The sequence below is a fragment of the Phascolarctos cinereus genome, unplaced genomic scaffold (genome assembly GCF_003287225.1).
Source record: "Phascolarctos cinereus isolate Bilbo 61053 unplaced genomic scaffold, phaCin_HiC Scaffold_9;HRSCAF=440, whole genome shotgun sequence".
Lineage (NCBI taxonomy): Eukaryota > Metazoa > Chordata > Mammalia > Diprotodontia > Phascolarctidae > Phascolarctos > Phascolarctos cinereus.
Genome location: NW_027556402.1, coordinates 80,090,323 through 80,109,429, shown reverse-complemented (window position 1 = coordinate 80,109,429; position 19,107 = coordinate 80,090,323). Strand labels below are relative to the sequence as shown.

Sequence of the window (19,107 nt, the reverse complement as noted above, 5' to 3'; positions counted from 1 at the left end):
GATCATAAGGCAGGGAGGAGAAGGTGGAAGATCTAGAAAGTCATCCAACAAATACTAATAGATTATCAAATATGTAATGAATCTTTAATCACTTTAGTCACTTGGAAATAACCCATCTACCTTACTGGGCATTGTATGTCTAAGCAGATGGCTGAAAAAGGATACTTAATGGGACAGATTTTTAAAAAGCAGAATGAAAATGCACATTTTTGTGGGTTCTTCCCACTGGGAAAATTTAATAATAATAAAAAAAACTACACCTGGGTGGGGTTGATGGCAATTATAACTTGAAAGATGGGTTTGGTCCCCAGCAGTGAAAAGCAGAAGTCTGGTGTGGGACTAATAGCGGTTCTCCCATTTTCTCCTGTATTTTTGCAACTGCCTTTTTCAGAAAGATGGAACTTTTTTTTCCTATCAATTGTAGACAGTTTATGCTACCTTTGAAAATGGTGGAAAGAAGACAGTTAACCAGAATTCAGCGTTTAAAACGTGCAAAATGTCCCGTTAGCCAAATCCTTCCACTGAAACTTCATGTTTTAAAGCTGTCTGTATAACGAAAAGATGATTTAAACTAAGGAGTAAAAATGATCAGAAAAAGAAGAGAATTAAACATCTATTTCTTCTGCACCTTTCTAAGTCATTGCATGATAGCCTCGAGTTTTATAGATTGGAAAATTTTTACAGATTTCAAGATGGGAGCTCACCAAATTTCATTAAGCATTCGGACAAACAAATAAATGCTAGCCCTGTCGAGACAGGCAAAATATTATTACATATCCATTCTGCTTCCTCTTCTGTTTCCTCGGTCAAGCTAACTGGCTTACACGTGCAGGCGACATAAACTTGCCTTTATTTCGGAGGCCAAATTCCAGAAGAGAATCATAGCATACAACTGACATTGTCTAGGTTTTAAATCCTGTCAGAAGGACAGGGATGGAATATGCTCATAGACTAATAAGCATAACGCCCCTTCCAGCCCTAATGTGCCATGGTTCTATAGATTATCTTTCCCAATTAAAAAACCTACAACAACAACAACAGGTGGCGACCATTTGGGACTTTTTTTTTTTTGGTAGTTGTTTTTATCAAGGGGAACGGGATTCGATGGAGAATCTATAAAGTTTTCAGCAAAATAAGCCCTTGAAAAATAACGTGTTGGAAATGAAATAAAAGGCAACGGTGAAGGGAGTAGTGGGAGGCTGGCAGATTATCAAGGGTTTGATGGATTCCCCCAGCTGTCCAGAGCAGTTGAAGTCTATGCTTGGAGGGAACTAATTATAGAAAGAGAAAAAGCAAGATGATCTTTCCAACGCAACCTTCCCACCTCAACCCCATGCCCCATAAAGATAAAACCAGCAATAGATTGGGCAATTCGCAGTAGTCCTAATGCTCTTTTATTTGGGGGTGGGGGACCTCATTCAAAATGTTAGAAAATGGTTTTCATTGACCAGAGGTCACTTGGAACCAATCCTTAGCATTTAACAAAAATAACAGGGCAATTATAGAAGAGACCAAAGGAGCCAAGGTGTCCGGCTGAAATGGTTCGAGATCAACTTTTTTAAAAAGGAAAAGAAAAAAAAAATCGATGCGGCCTCTTCATATTTCATGTTTTATAGGCGGTATTTCCCCCAAAGGATACGTTTTCATTAGGTCATAAATGCACTAACAGATGAGTGTATGTGTGCGTGCCCTATGTCTGTAAGGGTCTGTCAGTCTGTCTGTGGGTATGTGGGAGGTCTGTGTGTCTGTGACTGTGTATGCCCCATGGACAAAAAACATAGAGAGAGACTCGTAGGCATATCTAAGTAGTTTAAGGGAGTGATCAGTAAGTAAGACGGTTTAACTTCTCAAGTGACAAGTGGGCTTGGGTCTCAAAGCCTTAGACTAGTTTTGTTACTTTTCCAAGTGTCTTCCAAGTGGCAGCTCTAAGCCTCTAAGCCTTCCGTATTTACCTGCTTAGAGGAAAATGAGAGGACTTAAAGACCTGCTTTAGGGTTAACTCAGCGTTTACTGAGGATTTCGCCCAAGCTCATTTCTAGAAGTTAAAAAACTATCAGATTCATTCCTGATCATCCAGGCTATCTGGGGAAGCCTGAAGTTGTTATACATCTTTCACTTGAGTCCTGGAGCTAGTTTGTGATTTACAGGCTTGTTTTTTGGTCGGGTTTTTGTTGTTGTTGTTGTTGTTGTTGTTGATCATACCTGGAAAAGTCCACATTTGGTGCAGCTGCTTGAGAAATTCGGTTTATATTAAGATTTCAGTGAAGGGAGGACTCAACAGAAAGGGAAGGGAACTTTTTCTAGATGTCTCTCCTCTCTTCTCTCCTACCGTTACCTTCTAGGCTTTGTTTAAGGCGAGCATGGTGGAGGCACGCGGCATAAACCACTTATTGCCTTCAAGAAGGAGGAGAATGTTTTATGACCTAAATTGTCCTATAGTTAGATGTCCTTGATCGTTAGAGAATTATTGTATAACGTCAATCGATTATCCCCTCCCCTGTCCCAGCAAAGCATATATAACTGTTTGGCAGCAAAATATGTCTTTCTAAAAATGTAAGAAAATACATACAACGACAAGATCTTGGAAGGGAGGAGGTGAGGGAAGGGGAGAAGATCTAGAAAGCCACTCAACAAAGGTTATTGGATTGTCAAACGTGTAATGAACCAGACTGTAGCCACTTGAAAATAGCCAGTCTGCAGTTACTGAACATTATATTTGTACAATAGGAATCTGGTGCCTATATTTTGAATGTGATCTAAAGTACAGAAAGGCCTTTAGTTTGAGAAAGAAAGATATGCATAATCCAGCCTCTGCCCCCCAATACCCACAGTTCTTTCTTCAGGATTCATTCCCTCTAAATCAGGCTGAGGTAATTGGAAATAGGTAGGTAGCTAAAAGTCTACTAACATGAAAACAGGTAGCTTCAGTTTGATAGGAAGTCCTAGAATCCTGCCTTCTACTCATTCTTTTCATTTAAGCTTTGTATATGTTTCTACCTTCATTTAGGTTTGTCTTTCAAGGGCTCCCTGGAAATACTTATTTGTAAGAATACAAACAAAACAAAACTATCCTACCCCCCCCCCCGTTCATTAAGATGGTTCTTTGAGATCAAGTGCTGCAAAGGGGCTTTTTCATCTCATTGTAAATCGTCATATTGACAGATCTCCAGGAAAGGTTACAATTTGTGGTTTTAACTTTTGGGGGAAAAGTGCTTTATGGTTCTGAATCTTGGAAGTGGAGGGGGGGGAGGGACTGGAAGGAAAAGTGTATAGCAACTGTGAAATATTTTCTTCAAGATGCCAGAAAAGGTGGTCAGTTAGCTGTGGACTTAAATGGGAAGGAGAAATAGAGGGGTGAAAGAAGCAAGAATAAAAAAAAGAGAGAAAAAGTAGATGGAGAGAAGTATTAGAGAGAAAAGGCAATCAAGGAGAAGAATGGGAGAGCAGGGTAGTGAAAATGAGAAAGGAGAACAGAAAGGGGAAGAGTGGACAATATGCAGAGTCCCAGCCTGTGACACCAGGCCACCACCACTTGGGAGGTCCTCAAGCCCTAATGTAACCCCAGCTAACAGTTCCCAACAGGAGGCTCTGCGGACCAGGAGCGGTCACAATTACACCTCTGCTACAGGCAAGAACTTAAAACACAAGGGGTGGGGGTGGGGGCCTGAAGTCTGCAAGAAAGCCCCTTCATTCATCAGAGAAAAACCTGGGGCTGCCTTCAGTGAGAGCCTTTTACAAGACATGTGGGTATGAGAAAAAAAAATCAAAATAACCCACTTCCAGCGTGTGCAATGAAAAATCTCTCTTCTCCTGCTTCCCACTCTTTTACGAAGAGCAAGCGGGAGTTTTGAAATTCAGTTTGTTTTTTCTTTTTATAAAGAGCTCAGGATTTTAACTGATAAAGAAGGGGGCTGTGGAAGAAGGAGAATGTTAGGGACTGGAGAACGAGAGATTTGGGAAGAGGTGGTCAGAAAGTTTTTAAAGACATTTTATCCTACGTCTAACTCATAAATGGATAACAAATATCTACATATAATTAATATAATTAATTCTACAAGTGTAATGAAATTTCTTTGGGAGAAATGAAGGGGTTAAATCGAGCAGATTTTTATATATAAAGTAAGGTCTATTTTTCTTTCTTTTAAAATATGTGTGTTGAAGGGAGGAGGAACGGAAGTAGAAGATTGGAAAACTTTAAAAGTTTGGCATCCGATTTTACTAGGAAGTCGGTCTTCAGGGTGCGGGAAGGTTTGGCTTCTTTGAAATAAATAATCTTCATCATAAAATGCCGGGCTAAGGGGTAGGGTGATGGATGTGCTGCCTGCTGCCAAATGGGGCGTGTTTTCTCAGTCGGCACCACTGCACCCCCGAGGTGTCCCCTAGCAGCTGCCCGCTTAGAGAGGAGAAATTCCCCAAAGGGTACGTAGGGTTCTAGAGGAGTTCTTTACAAATCCCAGGGTTCCTAGTGGACTCCCAAAAGGAGGATTGCAGATCCAGAACCGCTGACTTAATGACAGAAAGCTTCAACCTGGTTAATTCGGAAGTCCTTGGGGGTGAGAGTGGGAGGTGTTTCGTGTGTATGTGTGTGTGTGTGTGTGTGTGTGTGTATGTGTGTATTTGTCTTCGAACTTGGCTCCATTTTCAACTCCAGTGCTACGGTATTAGTAGAGCTTGAAGTCCAAAATAAAATAGAAAGAAAAGGGTAGTGAGAGTATGGGAGCTGAAAGCTAGCCCTTAAGGGATAAAGCTCAGTGCTTCTATCTCTCTTTTTCTCTGTGCCTGAGACCCCAAATAAGAGTCGGAAGGTTAAGAGGGTAGTGTGATCAGTCAGATAGCGTCTTGGGGGAGTGTGAATGTGTGTGAGGGAGATTGGTAAAAGGAAGGAAAGGAAGCATGTCGGTGATATTTTCCCTCCCTTTCTAGACCTCTCTCGGGATCCCTTTCATTCTCCCTTCATCCTCTCCCGCACACGTTTAAGCTCGAGCTCTCGGTTTAATGTATATTTATATACACAAACACACATGCTACATTTTTCTCTGTCTCTGTCTCTATCTCTATTTCCAACTACAACTGAATTTCAAAACTCGAGTTTCCTTTTCGGAGGCAAGAAGGAGCCTCTCCAGTGGGGTGGAGGGTCCAGGGACGGTCCAGCATGAAGATTTCTCCTGTGGAAAGTGGGAGTCTCCAAGTCTTCCTGATCTTGGCTTCTATCCCCTCTTTCCCACCGAGGAGAGGCCCTAAATCCAGTTTCCCCGCTTCTGCCACAGACAATCTCTCAGAACTCACCTTTCTATCCCCTCCCTACCTTCCGCCCTCCTCCCCTCTCGACAGCTCCGCCCCGATAGGATTCCTTTACCCGGAGCTTGTCTTCAGTTCTCATAGGACACCTCGGTTCTCCTCTCCCCTGCCCCGGCTTCAATCGACCGCAGGCTCCTGGAGATCTGGAGCCTTTGCCTTACTCTAACTGCACCTCACCTCCACCACCCTATCCTACATTCTCCAGTTTTCGGAGTCTTTTAGTCCACACAGGACACCCTGAGGGGACCCAGCAGCGAAGTCTCCTTGGGCAGCTAGGGGAGAACCCGAAGGAAATCTAGCTGAAGGAAAGAGAATGGAGCTGGTCTGTACTTCGCTCCCTCTGCAGACCTCTCCCCTACTCTCCCCTCCCCTTTTCTTTCTCTCTTTTCACTCCTTCCCTCCGTCGGCCTAAGGCGAATTTGAGCCGGTACCATTCTGGCACTTCTCTGCCAAAACCCCCTCGCCAAGGACAAATGAAGCAATAAGACGCATCCCAGAAGTAGGCGACTCTCCACCCCGTTCTTTACCTTCGTTCCAATTTCCTTTTTCCTTTTCCCCTCACCCCAGTCCCGGCACCTACCCGCCGCAGGATTTGCTTCAGGCCGACTCAGTGTTTTGGGTGTCCTGGTAGTCATTCCGTACCAGCCTTGGGCTGGGAATACCTGTATTGATGTATTGGGGGCCTGTGAAGTGGCAGTCGGTAGGCCCAGGCTCGGCAGCCCTCTCTGATTTGGCACCCGGGGGCAGGGGAGAATGGTAACATCTGGCTACAGCTGCAGTGCTCGCTTTTAGCAGCAACAGCAGCCTTTGGAGTCCGTGCTAGACGAAGAGGCGGGCAGAGAGGCAGCGCAGAGAAACTAAAACGTATTAAAAAAAAAAAAGTAGTAGAAGAAGCCCCAACCTTTGAGGCCAGGCCTTTTCATTTTCAGACGAAGTGACCTAGAGTATCTGGAGAAGGTTTTTGAAGACGTTTAGGAGGGAGGGAGAGAGTTTTCTGCTGGGAAACTCAATCTGCCATACAGTAGCGGCTCCATCTGGGATCTGTCACCGCTGACAGCACCGTGGGGCAAAGACATGATCTTCTGCACAACACTGCAACTCCCCAAATACCCTCCTCAATCAAAGGGTGTCTGCTGGACTGCAGCAAGCCTCCGACTCTCCTTTTACCAGGCTGGGGAGGAAGAAAGAGGGCTCCTTCTATCTCCCTGCTCCCACCCACCCTGCAATCTTTCCCGAACTTATGCACCACGCTCCCTTCCCCGCTCCTTGCCAACCCCAATACCTTTTCTGAGGTATTAGTTAAATTTAAAAAAAATACGAAGGATGGAAATTGGTGTCATATCTCATAAAGGATCATTAACGTAAATAAGTCGTTTTGTGAGAGTCCCTGAAAATTACGTTAATTAACAATTTCAGAGACTGTTGTAGCTTGAGGTGATTACTGGGCGAGTATATGAAAAACAGATTCTCAAAGCGGATGGTCAGGAGGGGCCACCAGCGACTTTCCCCGATGGGCACCAGTTTCCAGTTTCAAACTCAAGTTTCTCTCTCTCTCTCTCTCTCTCTCTCTCTCTCTCTCTCTCTCTCTCTCTCTCTCTCACTCTCTGTGGGAACAAGGGGGAAGACATGGGTCATTTTTCTTCCTCCTACACTGAAGTATAAAGATGTCTTATAAAAGACGACAGCTGCCTTGCTATATCGACTGGATTTTTATCATCATTTTTGTGATTAGTATTTATAAAGTTGATTTCTCTCCTTCTACAATATGTGGGGGGTTGAGGTGGGTTTAAACGGACAGTAACTTCAGTCTTTCTAGGAAAGGCGAAGTTGCTGCCATTTATACTTAGACTAAAGCCTCTCCTGGCCTTCTTTGCTATTCTGGAGTCACTGATGGAGTCTTTAGAGTATTCCTGTCCATTCTTCCCCCACCCCAAGCTAGTGACAGGTTTACTCTAAGCTGTTTCATCTGGCTCAGCAGTGTCTCATCAGAGAGAATCTGCAGTTCTCTCCGGCCCCTAATTTCTTATTCACCGCAACTGGATTGAAAGATGATTTGGCGCTACAACAAAGACAGATATTTTTAAACCCTCGGGTCCTGTCATACAGAGACATCCGGTCGCACGTGGTTAGTTTTACATTAAAAAAAAAAGCCTTCTGGGACGAGCGGTTTTGACGTCAATTGTAGACTAGAGTTTCCTAACAGAGGTGGTTTACCTGGGAGGTAAGCACTTCCTTTTTTTCCTTATAAAATATACACTCGAACTGGCCACTTGGTTTGTATTTTATAGAAATCGATGAGATTATCTGGATAATTCGAGCCAAGAAACTATGCTTTTACTTCCAACATCTAAACACATTTAAGGCAGGAAGTGGGATTTGACCTGAAAATGTGCATAATTAATTTAGTCTCCTGCATAGACACCACAAAGACCTGACTGAGGGTTGTGGGCCATTTAGGACTGAATATTCTTGAGATGGAGCGCTTGGGATTGATACCACACGGCCCAGAAGGCAACTGAGGGCCCAAGAATCTTACAGATAACTTGCGATAGTGTTGGTTAAATGTTACAGACTTGTTTCTCTTTCTCCCCCTCCCCCAGCTACTCCTCCCAGCTTCCCCCAAGGCCCCTACCCTCTCTCCCCCCAAGCCACAAAGCTCAAAGTTTCCTTTCCTCTTGGCTGGGGCAGAAAACTGAATTCACAAAGTGCCATTTTCCCTGGCTTAGCAAGGAAATGTTCTTTTTCCTTTCTAGATTACAGGGCGACACCGTGGAGTTGTGGTGTCTTGAGTTGGAACAAAGGAAGAACTGGGAGGGGGCGAGCTGGAGATATTTATTTACTTATTTATAGCTATACTGTAGCCAACCTATCTTTCCATCCCTTCCCCCCCCCAGATATGGAAAATTGTGAACCAGATAATTCAAGTGATCTACCCAAGGTAACCAGAGCTGGCATTAGAACTCTGTTCCTCTGACTCTAATCCCAACGTTCTTTCCACGACAGCATACTGCCTGCCTGGCTCTACTCTCTACTACTTTTGTGACTTTGGCGAAGTCATCTAATTTCTCTGGGCCTTAGTGTCGTCATCTATAACAAATGAAGTTGTTGGACTACATAACATCTAAATGTCCCGTACAGCTCCAAGTCTACGATTCCGAATGCTATAAAACTTACTGGGCTAGGCTTTTGGAGATAGAAATATGGCAAATGACGCTTAAGGACCTTTCAGGTGAATGGGGGTGGTGGTGGTGCAATAATGTGGTGCAGTGAAAAGAGTCTCAGCTTGGAGTGTGCTAAGAAATGATTGATAGATTAAAACAAATACCAGCTCCCTCATCCCTTCCTCCACCCCACCCTTACTTTTACCATGAACCCAAAGAAACAAAGTACAAAATCCAGTGATTATTCGTAAAAACTGATGTATAACCGACCGCTTTGAATCATTCAGCCCTTCTTAGTCTCGCTCCTCAGAGTCATCAAACGTAAAACCCAAGCAAACCCAACCACCACCACCGCCGACCTTTAGTCTGGCTAGCTGCGGGTTTGGGGGCGGGGCGTGTTGCCAGAACTAGTCAGCTCATTGACTCAGCAGTGCACTCCAGGCCCTTTTACTGGGCTAGATCCAACTCCTTCCACCCCACCCCCATCCCCTGCCTGCCTCACGTTGCCTTGGAAAAAGTAGGTTTCGTAGAAAACCATTCTAAAGTCTGGGAAGCCAGTTCAGGAGTCCCCGATTCATTAGAACTTAATAACAGGTGCAAAGTGAACACCCGGGATTGGCCGAGGATTCCTTCGAGAGACTTCTTGTTCTGCAATCAGCTTCGCCTTGGACCCGGGAGTTCATTAGAAAATCAATCGACTAACACTTTGGCTGGAATACTGGGGGAGCTGCCTGGGGCGCGGCTCTGCGGGGGCGGGAGGCAGCCAAGCCCGCCGCCTGGACGCTGTCTCCTTTCTAGGCGCTAGCTGGCTCCCTGCGCTTCAGAGGCTGAGAGCCGCACTCCCCGGTTGCTGTTTGTTTTGGAAAACAGTAGGGCTGGAGGATAGACAAGTACTGGGAGAAGTCCGCTAAGAGCGGGAGGGAGAGTGTTTATTTTCGAGATGGGAAGTCTTTGTGCACTATCCTCTGGGTTGTGAGAGTGGAAAGAAAAAAATAATATTTAAAGCTCTGGAATACACACACACACACACACACACAATACGCATATACATATATATTTAAAAATTTTCCAGCTCTGCTTCCTCTTCTCTACCCTCAATTAAAAAAAAATAACCGGATTTAATGTTCATATAAATGTGTGTGTTTGAGTCCTTGTCTCATCACACCTGAATTCCAGCGGCCCGACTGGACTTTAGATGGAATTGGAAAGCAACCACGATGATTACACCCAACTAGAGAGCAGGATGGCTCCGAGCCGTCTGATCTGACGTCAACATGTCTCACTACAAGATAGAGGGAAAAAAGGAGTGGGGGAGGGCCAGAGCAGGCTCCAGGCTTTAATCGTTCCCAGATGTGTCTAATAGCAGATATAAAGACGTATATAGTGTCCAAGAATAAATTTGTAATCAGGGCTCTACCATCTGATTATCAAAGCGGTCTAAAGGCTGGGAGAATTTAAAGGGCAAGTGTATGTGTTGGTGAGGGGAGGCAGTGTTAGGGAAACGTGGTCCTTTGGGAGAAAAGGCCATGGAGGTTTCTCTAAGGGAAACCATTTTTGACTGGGCAGGGAGTGGGGGTGGGAAGAAATTATATAACTTATGTACGAATGTAATTCAGATAACAACTGCACTTTAATCTCCATTATACCACGCAAGCTAAAACAGCTGAGCCGTAATTGGCCAATTAGAAATGGAAAGAGATTGGAGCTATTCTTGAAAGAGCACATATTTCATATTAGGCAGAAATGATAAGGTGGCCGGAATCTCAAAGCAGGTTAGCTTTGTAGCAATGTGGCAATTGTTTCTTTTCTTCGTTTTGCCCTTCATTTTGGGTGGGCGGGGGGGTGGGGGGAGGGAGGAAACAATTTAAAGTTCTCTCTGCCTCTCTCGTCTACATCTCTCCCCTTTCCCCACCAATTTATTTCTCTCTCCTAATTTCTCTCTCTTCTTTTCTTTTTTCTACCCTCTCTACCTCATCTCTTTTCTCTCGGAGCCCTTCTCTCCTGCTCTCCCAGTTTCAGAGGCCGTAACTTTTTCCTAGAGACATTTCCAAGCGTCAGGCATTCTAATGATAAAGCAGGTAAAGGGAGAAGTGGGACGCCCCTTTGCATTTCCCTGCAGCAGCTCAGAAAATTTTTGCAAAAGCCCCAGGGTCGGGGTCGCGCCGAGGGTACAGAGCTAGGGAACTCCGGCCGGTCTGCCTACCAGCAGGATGCGTCAGCCCCCTCCTTTATCGGTGACGCCACCTTTGACACTGATAACATATGAAGCACCATTAGCTCCCCCCCCCGCCCCATCTACATCTAGAAACCGGGCTGATTACATCCCTGTTTCCAGGAGGACAGAGGCTGTGGGCCAAAGCAACTGGCCCCTCGGATACTGTAAAACATCCAACGGTGACAGGCCAGGTTTGGCTGAGGATAATATCTACCCTCCGTCGGTGCAGCCTGTTGCTCTGACCGCCAGGATTCTGCCAAATCTCGGGGCTGAACTGCTGAGCCTTCTGCGGTTGCGTGTTTCTGACCTGTTTTGTTTGGCTTTTCCACCCCAACACCGCTCCTGGCAAGGAAATGAGTAAGGTGGGGCGGGGTGAGGGTGGGGGGTGGAAAGAGCACACTCCAGAACGGATCCCTTTTAAAAACTAAAGGTCGTAGATATTTGAACAGGACGCTCAGCATCAGGCTAACTCAATGAGAAAATAACCACCCGGCCTCGTTTCCCCACCCGCTTCAGAGAGAAGTAAAGCTTCCAGGGAAAACCTTGGCTTGCCTCTGTGAAACATTTTCACGTTGTGCTGTGAGAACCGTCTCGTGTGTCCTCCCTAGATTCTCCCCATCGCATTTCCTTCCTGGAAGCCTAAATAAGTGTTAAAACAAGGAACCAAGGTCCCGACAACGAAACAGCCTCTTTTTTGGGAGCGCTTCGGCTGTCTGAAAGGTGTGTGTATAGTTGTATATGCACTTGTGTTTTGAAGGGAGGCTATTTTCCGTCTTCTCTTAGTCGAAGATGTGAATGGCAAAGAACTGGAGGTAGGCACACCCCAGTCCTTGTTACCACCCATCAGGTATGGATGCACTAGGCAGGAAGAGACACTTGATGTCCTGATGTCTGGTTTTGGAAAAAAAAATGTAGTTTCTCCGGCCCATCTGATTTTTATGACAATGAGTGATATCCCCCGTTTCTAAATCCCAAGATTAGCTGCAGCCCTAGAAGGCTGAAGAGGGCATTTGGCATTTGGCAGCTGACCTTGTCTCAACCAAGCAAGGCTCTCTTTCATTCCTTTTTCTACACTCCTTTCTCTTTTTTCTCTCACCCTCTTCTCCTTTCTCTTTCCTTTTCTCTCCTTTTCTTTCCTCCCCTCTTTTCCCTCACAATTTCTCGTCTTTCCTCTCTTTTCTCCTTTGCTCTCTGTTCTTATTCCTTCCTTATTCTTCTCTGTTACCCCCCTTTCTCTGGTATATTTTTTGGGGGGTTCACAAAATCCTACAGATGGACTGGCACTAGCCCTGCAGGAGAGACAGATATAAACTGCTTGGAGGTACAGAGAGAGAGGGAGGGGGGGATAGAGAGAGAGCGAGAGCCTTCTCAGTAATGCTCCCAGGAAGCATTCTTCCCAACTTTTCCCCCAAGGAGATGATAGTATTGCTGAAGCAAAACACAAACGCACACAAACACAAACCACCACCACCAACAGCAGCAACAAAAACAATCCTTCTGCCCATTTCGTATTCCCAGGGTTATCAAGCACGCAGTTCCATTCGGCGGTCTGGGGGCCAGGGCACTGACATCCCGATCTACCATCAATTTACCTTCTGCCGCCCTGCTTCCCCATTTAGCTTTTAACGTCAAAACCTACATTTTTGTCGGCTCCGGCCTGTCTAGAGCTCTTGTGATTTCGCTCCAGGAGTGATTGCTTTTAAGAAAATGGCAGCATCCACATTATCCGAGCAATTAAAATAGATTCCTTCTAGCTTGTCCCACAAGGCAGCCACTTGGAGAAATTGAAAAAGAAAAGAGAACATTAACAGAGAAGGAAGGGGCAAGAGGGAATTGTCGATTAGCTGGGGGTGGGGAATCACCTGAACTTGATCTCATCCCCCCCCTCAGTTGGAATGAGTGACCAATGGACTCATTAAGATGCAGAGAGCCAGAACATTCCCCAGAACAGGGCACAAGAGCCCACCCCTAAGGAAGGGTGGGGGTGGGGCTGAGATTGGGCACAATGGGGGTGACAGGGAATCAGGAGCTCCTGATTCAGCTTGAAAGCCAGAATTTTCACGAGAGATTTTTGAGGCATATTTACTACAGCGCTGCCATCGCAAGCCAAAAGTTCATTCTTAATTTAGCTGGAGTTTATTAAAATAACACTAAATCCAGCAGACTTCTGTTTTAAGCCCAAGGACACAAGGATACACATACTTACAAACTCGAAAGATAAATTCAGTTTTATCATGTTCTCGTGTTGTCTCTCTTTCGTCTATTTTTTATACAAACACGCAACGCATATTCACACAATACACACATTCTTGCACGCCGTTCAAAGAGAACTAGCTATCTCTCACATATACATTCGCATATATCAGCGCCGTGGCACACACATTGTGTACACAGAACTAGTTCTCTGTCCGTTTCTTTCTGTCTCTCCCTTAGACACATTTTAACAACACTATCATCACCATAATCGCATGTAACACCCAGGCTCATAACTGACATGGAAGGAGCCTGTGGAAGAATGGAAGTTAAGGGCACCACTACGTGGAAAGCTAGGGCCAGATCAGGAGAGCGAAAGAAAATAAGAGAGGGACTCTCCTCTCCTGTGTTATAAACAAAGGCAAGTGTCTGTAAACACAGCCCCACGCCAGGATCGACCAGCGCAGGCTGACCTGAGAGGAGAAAGTTCAGATCGCTTTGGCCTAGTTGTTCTAACCCTTCAACCTTAGCGTTGTCAGAGGAACTGAGGAAGCAGGGAAGAGACCCTTTCTTATCTTTTTTTTTTTTTTAAACGAGCCCTTGCAAATGTGCCCTTTTCCCTGGCTCAGGACCTTCTCGAGCCACAGTGTGGGGAAGGACGACAGGCAAAATAGGGTAGAGCCATCCAGTCCACTGGTTTTGATGGATTGTTCGTGAGCCAGTTGACTACCCCGGAGGTTCGAGGCGAGAACATCACTCCGAGGTTTTCAGGCAAGATGCAAACTCTCTAGCAAGCTTTGCCAAGTACCGGATTTATATACTTGCACGTTTCCTGAACAAACCGCTTTTCAATACTTTTCACCTTTCTCCCCAACATTCCCACTCCCTCTCCACACCACCACTTTCAAGCTTACTGCAAAGTCCTTTATGACCCTTAAGTGTCTTCCATTATTTAGGATTTAGTTCATTCACACACCCCGCTCAAGGCCAAACCTTGGTCTCGGCTTGAGGCAAAATGAATTTTCTTCCAGCCCTTCTGACCAAAGACTGTGTGTGTGTGGAGGGCGGGGGACGGAGAAGGCACACAAAATCACTGCAAAGGAGAGAAGTCCACCGAAGCTAGGGACTGAGGGAGAGCAGCTGGGAGTGGAGAGGGAAGATGTTGCCTTCGTTTTGACCGTCTGCAGCCCAGGAGAATTCTTAGATTCACCAAAAGTTCATATAGATTTCCCTGTAGCTCACTGTAAATCTAACATTCTGCGTCCACCCCTACCCCCAACTTAAATCCCTGGTCTTGTTCGGGATTTTTAACTTGACATAAAATTAACTGTTACCTAATCACGGACATTACTCTAAAACCCCCTTCCACCTCTGGTACAATAGCTCGAACAGATTTGAGAGGCTGAGATACAGACTGCAGGCAGCTTTTTACCCCCATGTCTCCTTTCTTTTTCTCCTTTTGTCTCCTTATCTCTCTCTCTCTCTCTCTCTCTCTCTCTCTCTCTCTCTCTCTCTCTCTCTCTCTCTCTCTCTCTCTCTCTCTCTCTCTCCCTCTTTCTGCCTCCCTCTGTCTCTGTCTCTCTCTCTCTCTCTGTCCCCTAACATACTTTTAATATGTACCCTATCCCCAAGAAAACAAAACACTCCAAACAAATTTCGTCAATGTAATAAGAGGGGAGAGCCATGCAGGTCAAATCCTGAACATGCACATAGCCATCATCCGATGGCAAAGCTCTAGAAAAGGCTATTTCATCTTCCTGGAAGACCTATGGATACTCCCACCTTTTGAGCTAACCAGGGATTCCTGATCACTCTCTTGCCTGACATTTAAAGCCGTGCATCCAAAAGATTACTCGGAGCTGACCTGGAAAACCCTATGGCCTTTAGAGCTTAAGACTGCTCTCACCAGCCCCTCTGGCTGTAGTCCAGAGGGTCCAGAGGTGGGTGGGTGGGTATTATATATGTGGATTGGTTTTAATTAGTGACTTCTTTAAAATAAAGTTAGAGGCAATCTTTATAACTTAGTTTACTTCTCAATCTTTTAAATAGTATGAAAACAAGAATAACAATTTTGTTTTCAAAACACTTTGAGGTATAAAACATAAAAAGATTTTTTTTTGTAAAAAAACACACAGTGGTTTATTGAATACTTACAACGTTTACACCTTCAATATTAATTAAACTCCACTAATTCTTTTTAGAGGACGGAAGTGCACAACACAAGTAGCTGTTGGGAATATCTTCAAATAAGGAAAGCCCACTAATAAAATGGCAACACTGCATACTGAACCAACGGAATAACATTAGTGGCCCCATTTCTGCTTTGAAATATAACTTTGTCATCCCCAGAAATATTTATATCCAAAAGGCCAAGTATTAAAGATACACTTCACATACACACTGATGTCAGGAGTCTTTTAGCTGGGTTGCTTGAGTTGCAATACTGAGTGTCCTGTACAGGCAGAAAAGGAACATTCACACACGGACACACACTCTTAAAAAAAATAACAAAACAGAAACAAAACAACAACAACAACAACAACAACAAAAACCCAAACACAAATCAAACCTATGAGACGTTAGAACCCCTTACCACGCTGGAGTTTCCTCTTCATATTAAAATATGGAATGCTTTTCTTCAAATATCCATTTTTTAAAAGGAGGGGATGGGGATAGGATGCTTCAAAAGGGGGAACAGGAGAGAGGGGAGGGAAATTGCACATAAATAAACTGGCTGATTCCAAATACAAAAAGTCCTCGGAGCAGATGTCTGCAGAGCCTCCTGGAGAGGTTTTCCTTGAGTCTATTCAAGTCCAGCCGAGGGACTCTTCCTTCCTTCTTCTTCTCCCCTCTTTCTCTTTTTTTTCCTCTCTTTTTCTTCACTGCTTGAGCTCCAGGGCCCAGACATGCTGTGGCCAGCCCGTCCTGCCTTTGGTTTTCTTATCGTTGCTGCTCACTGTGCTTTTCAAGATTTCATTCTGGGCAGAGAGGAAGCAAGGGAGAAAGAAGAGATGAGATGTGATTTCCTTCCATAGCCCTATTGCATCCCACCTTATTGGAAATAGCAAGAAGGGGCCAGGATGGGGGAGGGAGACAGCAAAAAGCTCAGCCAGGGCCAGAGGAGACAAACTAAACTACAAAGATCTCTGCGGCTCTGGCTCAGGCAGAGCTAGGCCTCCTCCTGTCTGCAATGCTAACCCTCCTGCATCGGAAAGTTTATAAAACCACCGCCTGTTTTAAAGTATTTTATAGCAAAGCTGGGGGCCTTTTCCCTTATGCCAGATGTGTACCTTGGGTGGGGGTGGAGTGCCTCTTGGGGGGGGGTAGGGTGGGGGGGACTCTGTTTTGGGATGTTTTTAATGGCAACTGAAAACTTTCGGTGCAGGGGAAGATTTGGGCAAAGACTTCCCGGCTTCAAAGCCACACACTGCCTAATTCTTGGCCTCCGGCTCTTCTTTTCTGGCTTGGGTTTTCTGGTTGGCCCAAGGACCCTCAGATAACTCGATTCCAAGGGTCTTTCTGTCATCCAATAACTATTAATGTTAGTCTCTATACTACTCAGACATACGGTGGATTGCATGAAATCTCGAATGGGCAGTATTTATCCACGCTCTTGGGATCTTACTAGTTAGCAAAGGCTGAGGCACTCTCGGCCTGCAGGGAAGAAAACGGGTCAGTGGGATTATTCTAAAGATTCTCTTCTGAACAATCAAGACATACTTGTTCATAGGAAAAAGAGAGAATCCTGATAATGGTTTAAAAAATTCTTACTATTGAGCAAGAGCCATAATGTGAACAACAATATTTATTGTTGTGTCTCAAATTAAAATTTATAATTGGATTCAAATAAAACCACACATGCCCAGGAATTATACCCAACTGGGGAACATGAATCCAGTATTTCCCTGCTGGTCAAGCATGGGATGTGAGGCTATGGTGCCTTTAAACATTCTTTTAGACTTCGGCCTCACCAAACACAGTGTTGGACTTTCCCTCCTTCTCTCTCTAATTTTTGGTTAATACAACAACAAAGCTCTTAAGACCCCCAAATCATGGGAATGGAATTATTTTCATTGAAAAAAAAAACCAAACCCCGTTACTCACATGGTTGGCGTGGCAAATTAAGTTGATCTGGGGATTTCTAAGGGATTCAATTTAGGGGAACAGAAGGAATGGCCGAATCCGAGACAAAAATAAGGGATGCAATGTGGCAGTTAGTGAAAATGGGTAGACTTTATTTATTTATTTATTTTGGCGGGTAGGAGGCGGGGGTTAGCTAAAGAGATGTCTCTGCTTTATAATGTGTTCTTGTGAGGCAGTTAACTCGGCCTTGCAACCATTATTAAATCCTGAAGGGACTTAAGGGCTTTGTATTGCATTTTTAAATGAATACTTGAAGGTAAAAACAACAACAAGCAACTTCCAAGTCAAAACCTTAGTAGCCTGCCTCCAAATTCCTCTCATATTATGAGTCCCCTCCTTAGCTAATAAAACACGTTGATACCAAAACTCTATTATTGCTTATAGGTGTTTAATGAAGACTATTTCTGCGGGTACTAGCAATCTGGCCTGAGGAGTTGAGTCAGCAGGAATGAAGCTTTCTCTACTGCAGAGACGTGTAAAGGTGGAGGACTTCTTCCTCCTTCCACAGAGAAACGTGTGAAAATAATAGAAGAATTGGGAATATCGTTATTTTCAGTCCTGATAAGGCCTTCTGCCGGCAGTAAAGTAGCCACCCCTCCCCCATCTCTCCTCCCTCTCCTCCTCCTCCCCCACTCCTACAGTTACTGACCAGCTCCTTCTTCCTCTTTTCCTCCTTCACATCTGTCTTCTTGATTTCTGCCTTAAAGGCCTCCGCCTCCCCGTTCTGGTCGTCCTTTGCCAGCAGGTCCATGAGGTAGGCGATGTAGCTGGTAGCCAAGCGGAGGGTCTTGATCTTGGACAGCTTGGTGTCCGCGGGCACGTTGGGGATGCATTCCCGCAGCTCTGCGAAGGCGCTGTTGATGCTCTGAGTCCTGCGCCTCTCTTTGCGGTTGGCGGTACCCCGGCGCTTCACCGGACGGGGCCCCCCCGAGGCCCGGAGGCCCGCTCCCAGGTGGCACTCCCCCATAATGGGAGTGGTCGAGCCCTGCCGCGCCGTTAGCATACTCGGGGCTATAGGATAGTGCCATGCTGTAATCAGGGGGAGACATCTCCGGGTGGCTGATGAGCCAGCCGTGGAAGTAGGGGTTCTCCTCGTGGCCACAGCGGCTGGCGGCGGCCGCGGCAGCCGCAGCAGCAGCAGCGGCGAAGGGGTAACCCTCATGGTGCACCACCGGGTGGTGGGGGAAGCCTCCCACGAGACTCATTTCGCACTCTGGGCCCCAACCTAGCGTCCCACGGTGTCCTCAACCACAAGGCCCTAGAGCCTACTGGTTGCACCCGGGGGTTGGGGCCAGGAGCTGCTGCCTCCTCTCTCCTCTTCCTCCTCCACCCCGTCCCACCCCCCCACCCCCCAGCCTCCCCTACCTCGCAGCGGTAGTGGCGGCAGCAGCACCCCCTCCCCTCCCCCCAGCCCCGGCAGGCCCGCCGAGGGGCTTCAGCAGCACTGGTCCAGCCTGAGGCTAGCCATAGAGCTGGCCAAATTCCCGGCGTGGTCACTGATGCGCAGCCAGGCTTTCTCCTTCTTCGTCTTCTCTGCCTCCTCCTCCTGTTCCTTCCTGTCTAACCGAGGCGGTTGTGGCTGCTGCAGTGTGGAAAGGTTGTCCTTTCGTGCTCATACAAAAGTCCTTGTTCTCCTCCCAAAGTGTCTCTGGGGCCTTGGGTTTCCAAATCTCAAATAGTTACCGAGGCGGCGGTAAAACAGCAGCAGCAGCAGCAGCAGCAGGGGACGAAAGAATTTATCAGGTTGCCCCTGACTCAGATGGGGCAAGCAGGAAAGGCAGTTCCTCTCCCCCTTTCCCCCCTCCACTGAGCGCCGGACCACTTTCTTGATCTGGATCCTGTAGGGTCCGCAGCGCAGCCCTGAGGGAGGCACAGAGACTCTGGGGAGAGGAGCCTGGCTGCACTGGCCGAGTCTCAGAGGCCACGGGAGGGGGATCTACCAGTCACAGTGAAATCACCTCCATTCGATTCTCCCCTCCCCCCTCTCTTCTTCCCTCTTCCCTCCCCCCTACCCGACCCCCCCCCTACCCCAAGTTTGATTCTTGGATCTTTTTTTCTTTAATGCTTTGGGGGTGAGGGGGTTTATTTGTTTCTGTC

The 19,107-nt window shown here is 46.1% G+C and overlaps 1 protein-coding gene and 1 long non-coding RNA gene across 3 annotated transcripts in view; both read right to left on the bottom strand.

Moving 5' to 3' along the window:
• Positions 1 to 6,441, bottom strand: part of LOC110216006 (uncharacterized) — a 59,974-nt gene extending 53,533 nt beyond the window's left edge. The window contains exon 1 of one of the 2 annotated variants that reach the window (XR_013483854.1): positions 5,879 to 6,441. This is a non-coding gene — a long non-coding RNA (uncharacterized LOC110216006). The remainder of the gene's footprint in view (positions 1 to 5,878) is intronic. The other variant, XR_013483853.1, reaches the window with a different exon arrangement.
• Positions 6,442 to 14,878: 8,437 nt separating this feature from the next.
• HAND2 (heart and neural crest derivatives expressed 2) lies at positions 14,879 to 18,347 on the bottom strand. The gene is given in 3 exon segments (XM_020997884.2): positions 14,879 to 15,845; positions 17,660 to 17,938; positions 17,940 to 18,347. Coding segments are annotated over 3 exon segments (654 nt in total). The 5' UTR covers positions 18,216 to 18,347; the 3' UTR covers positions 14,879 to 15,746.
• Positions 18,348 to 19,107: the final 760 nt, after the last annotated feature.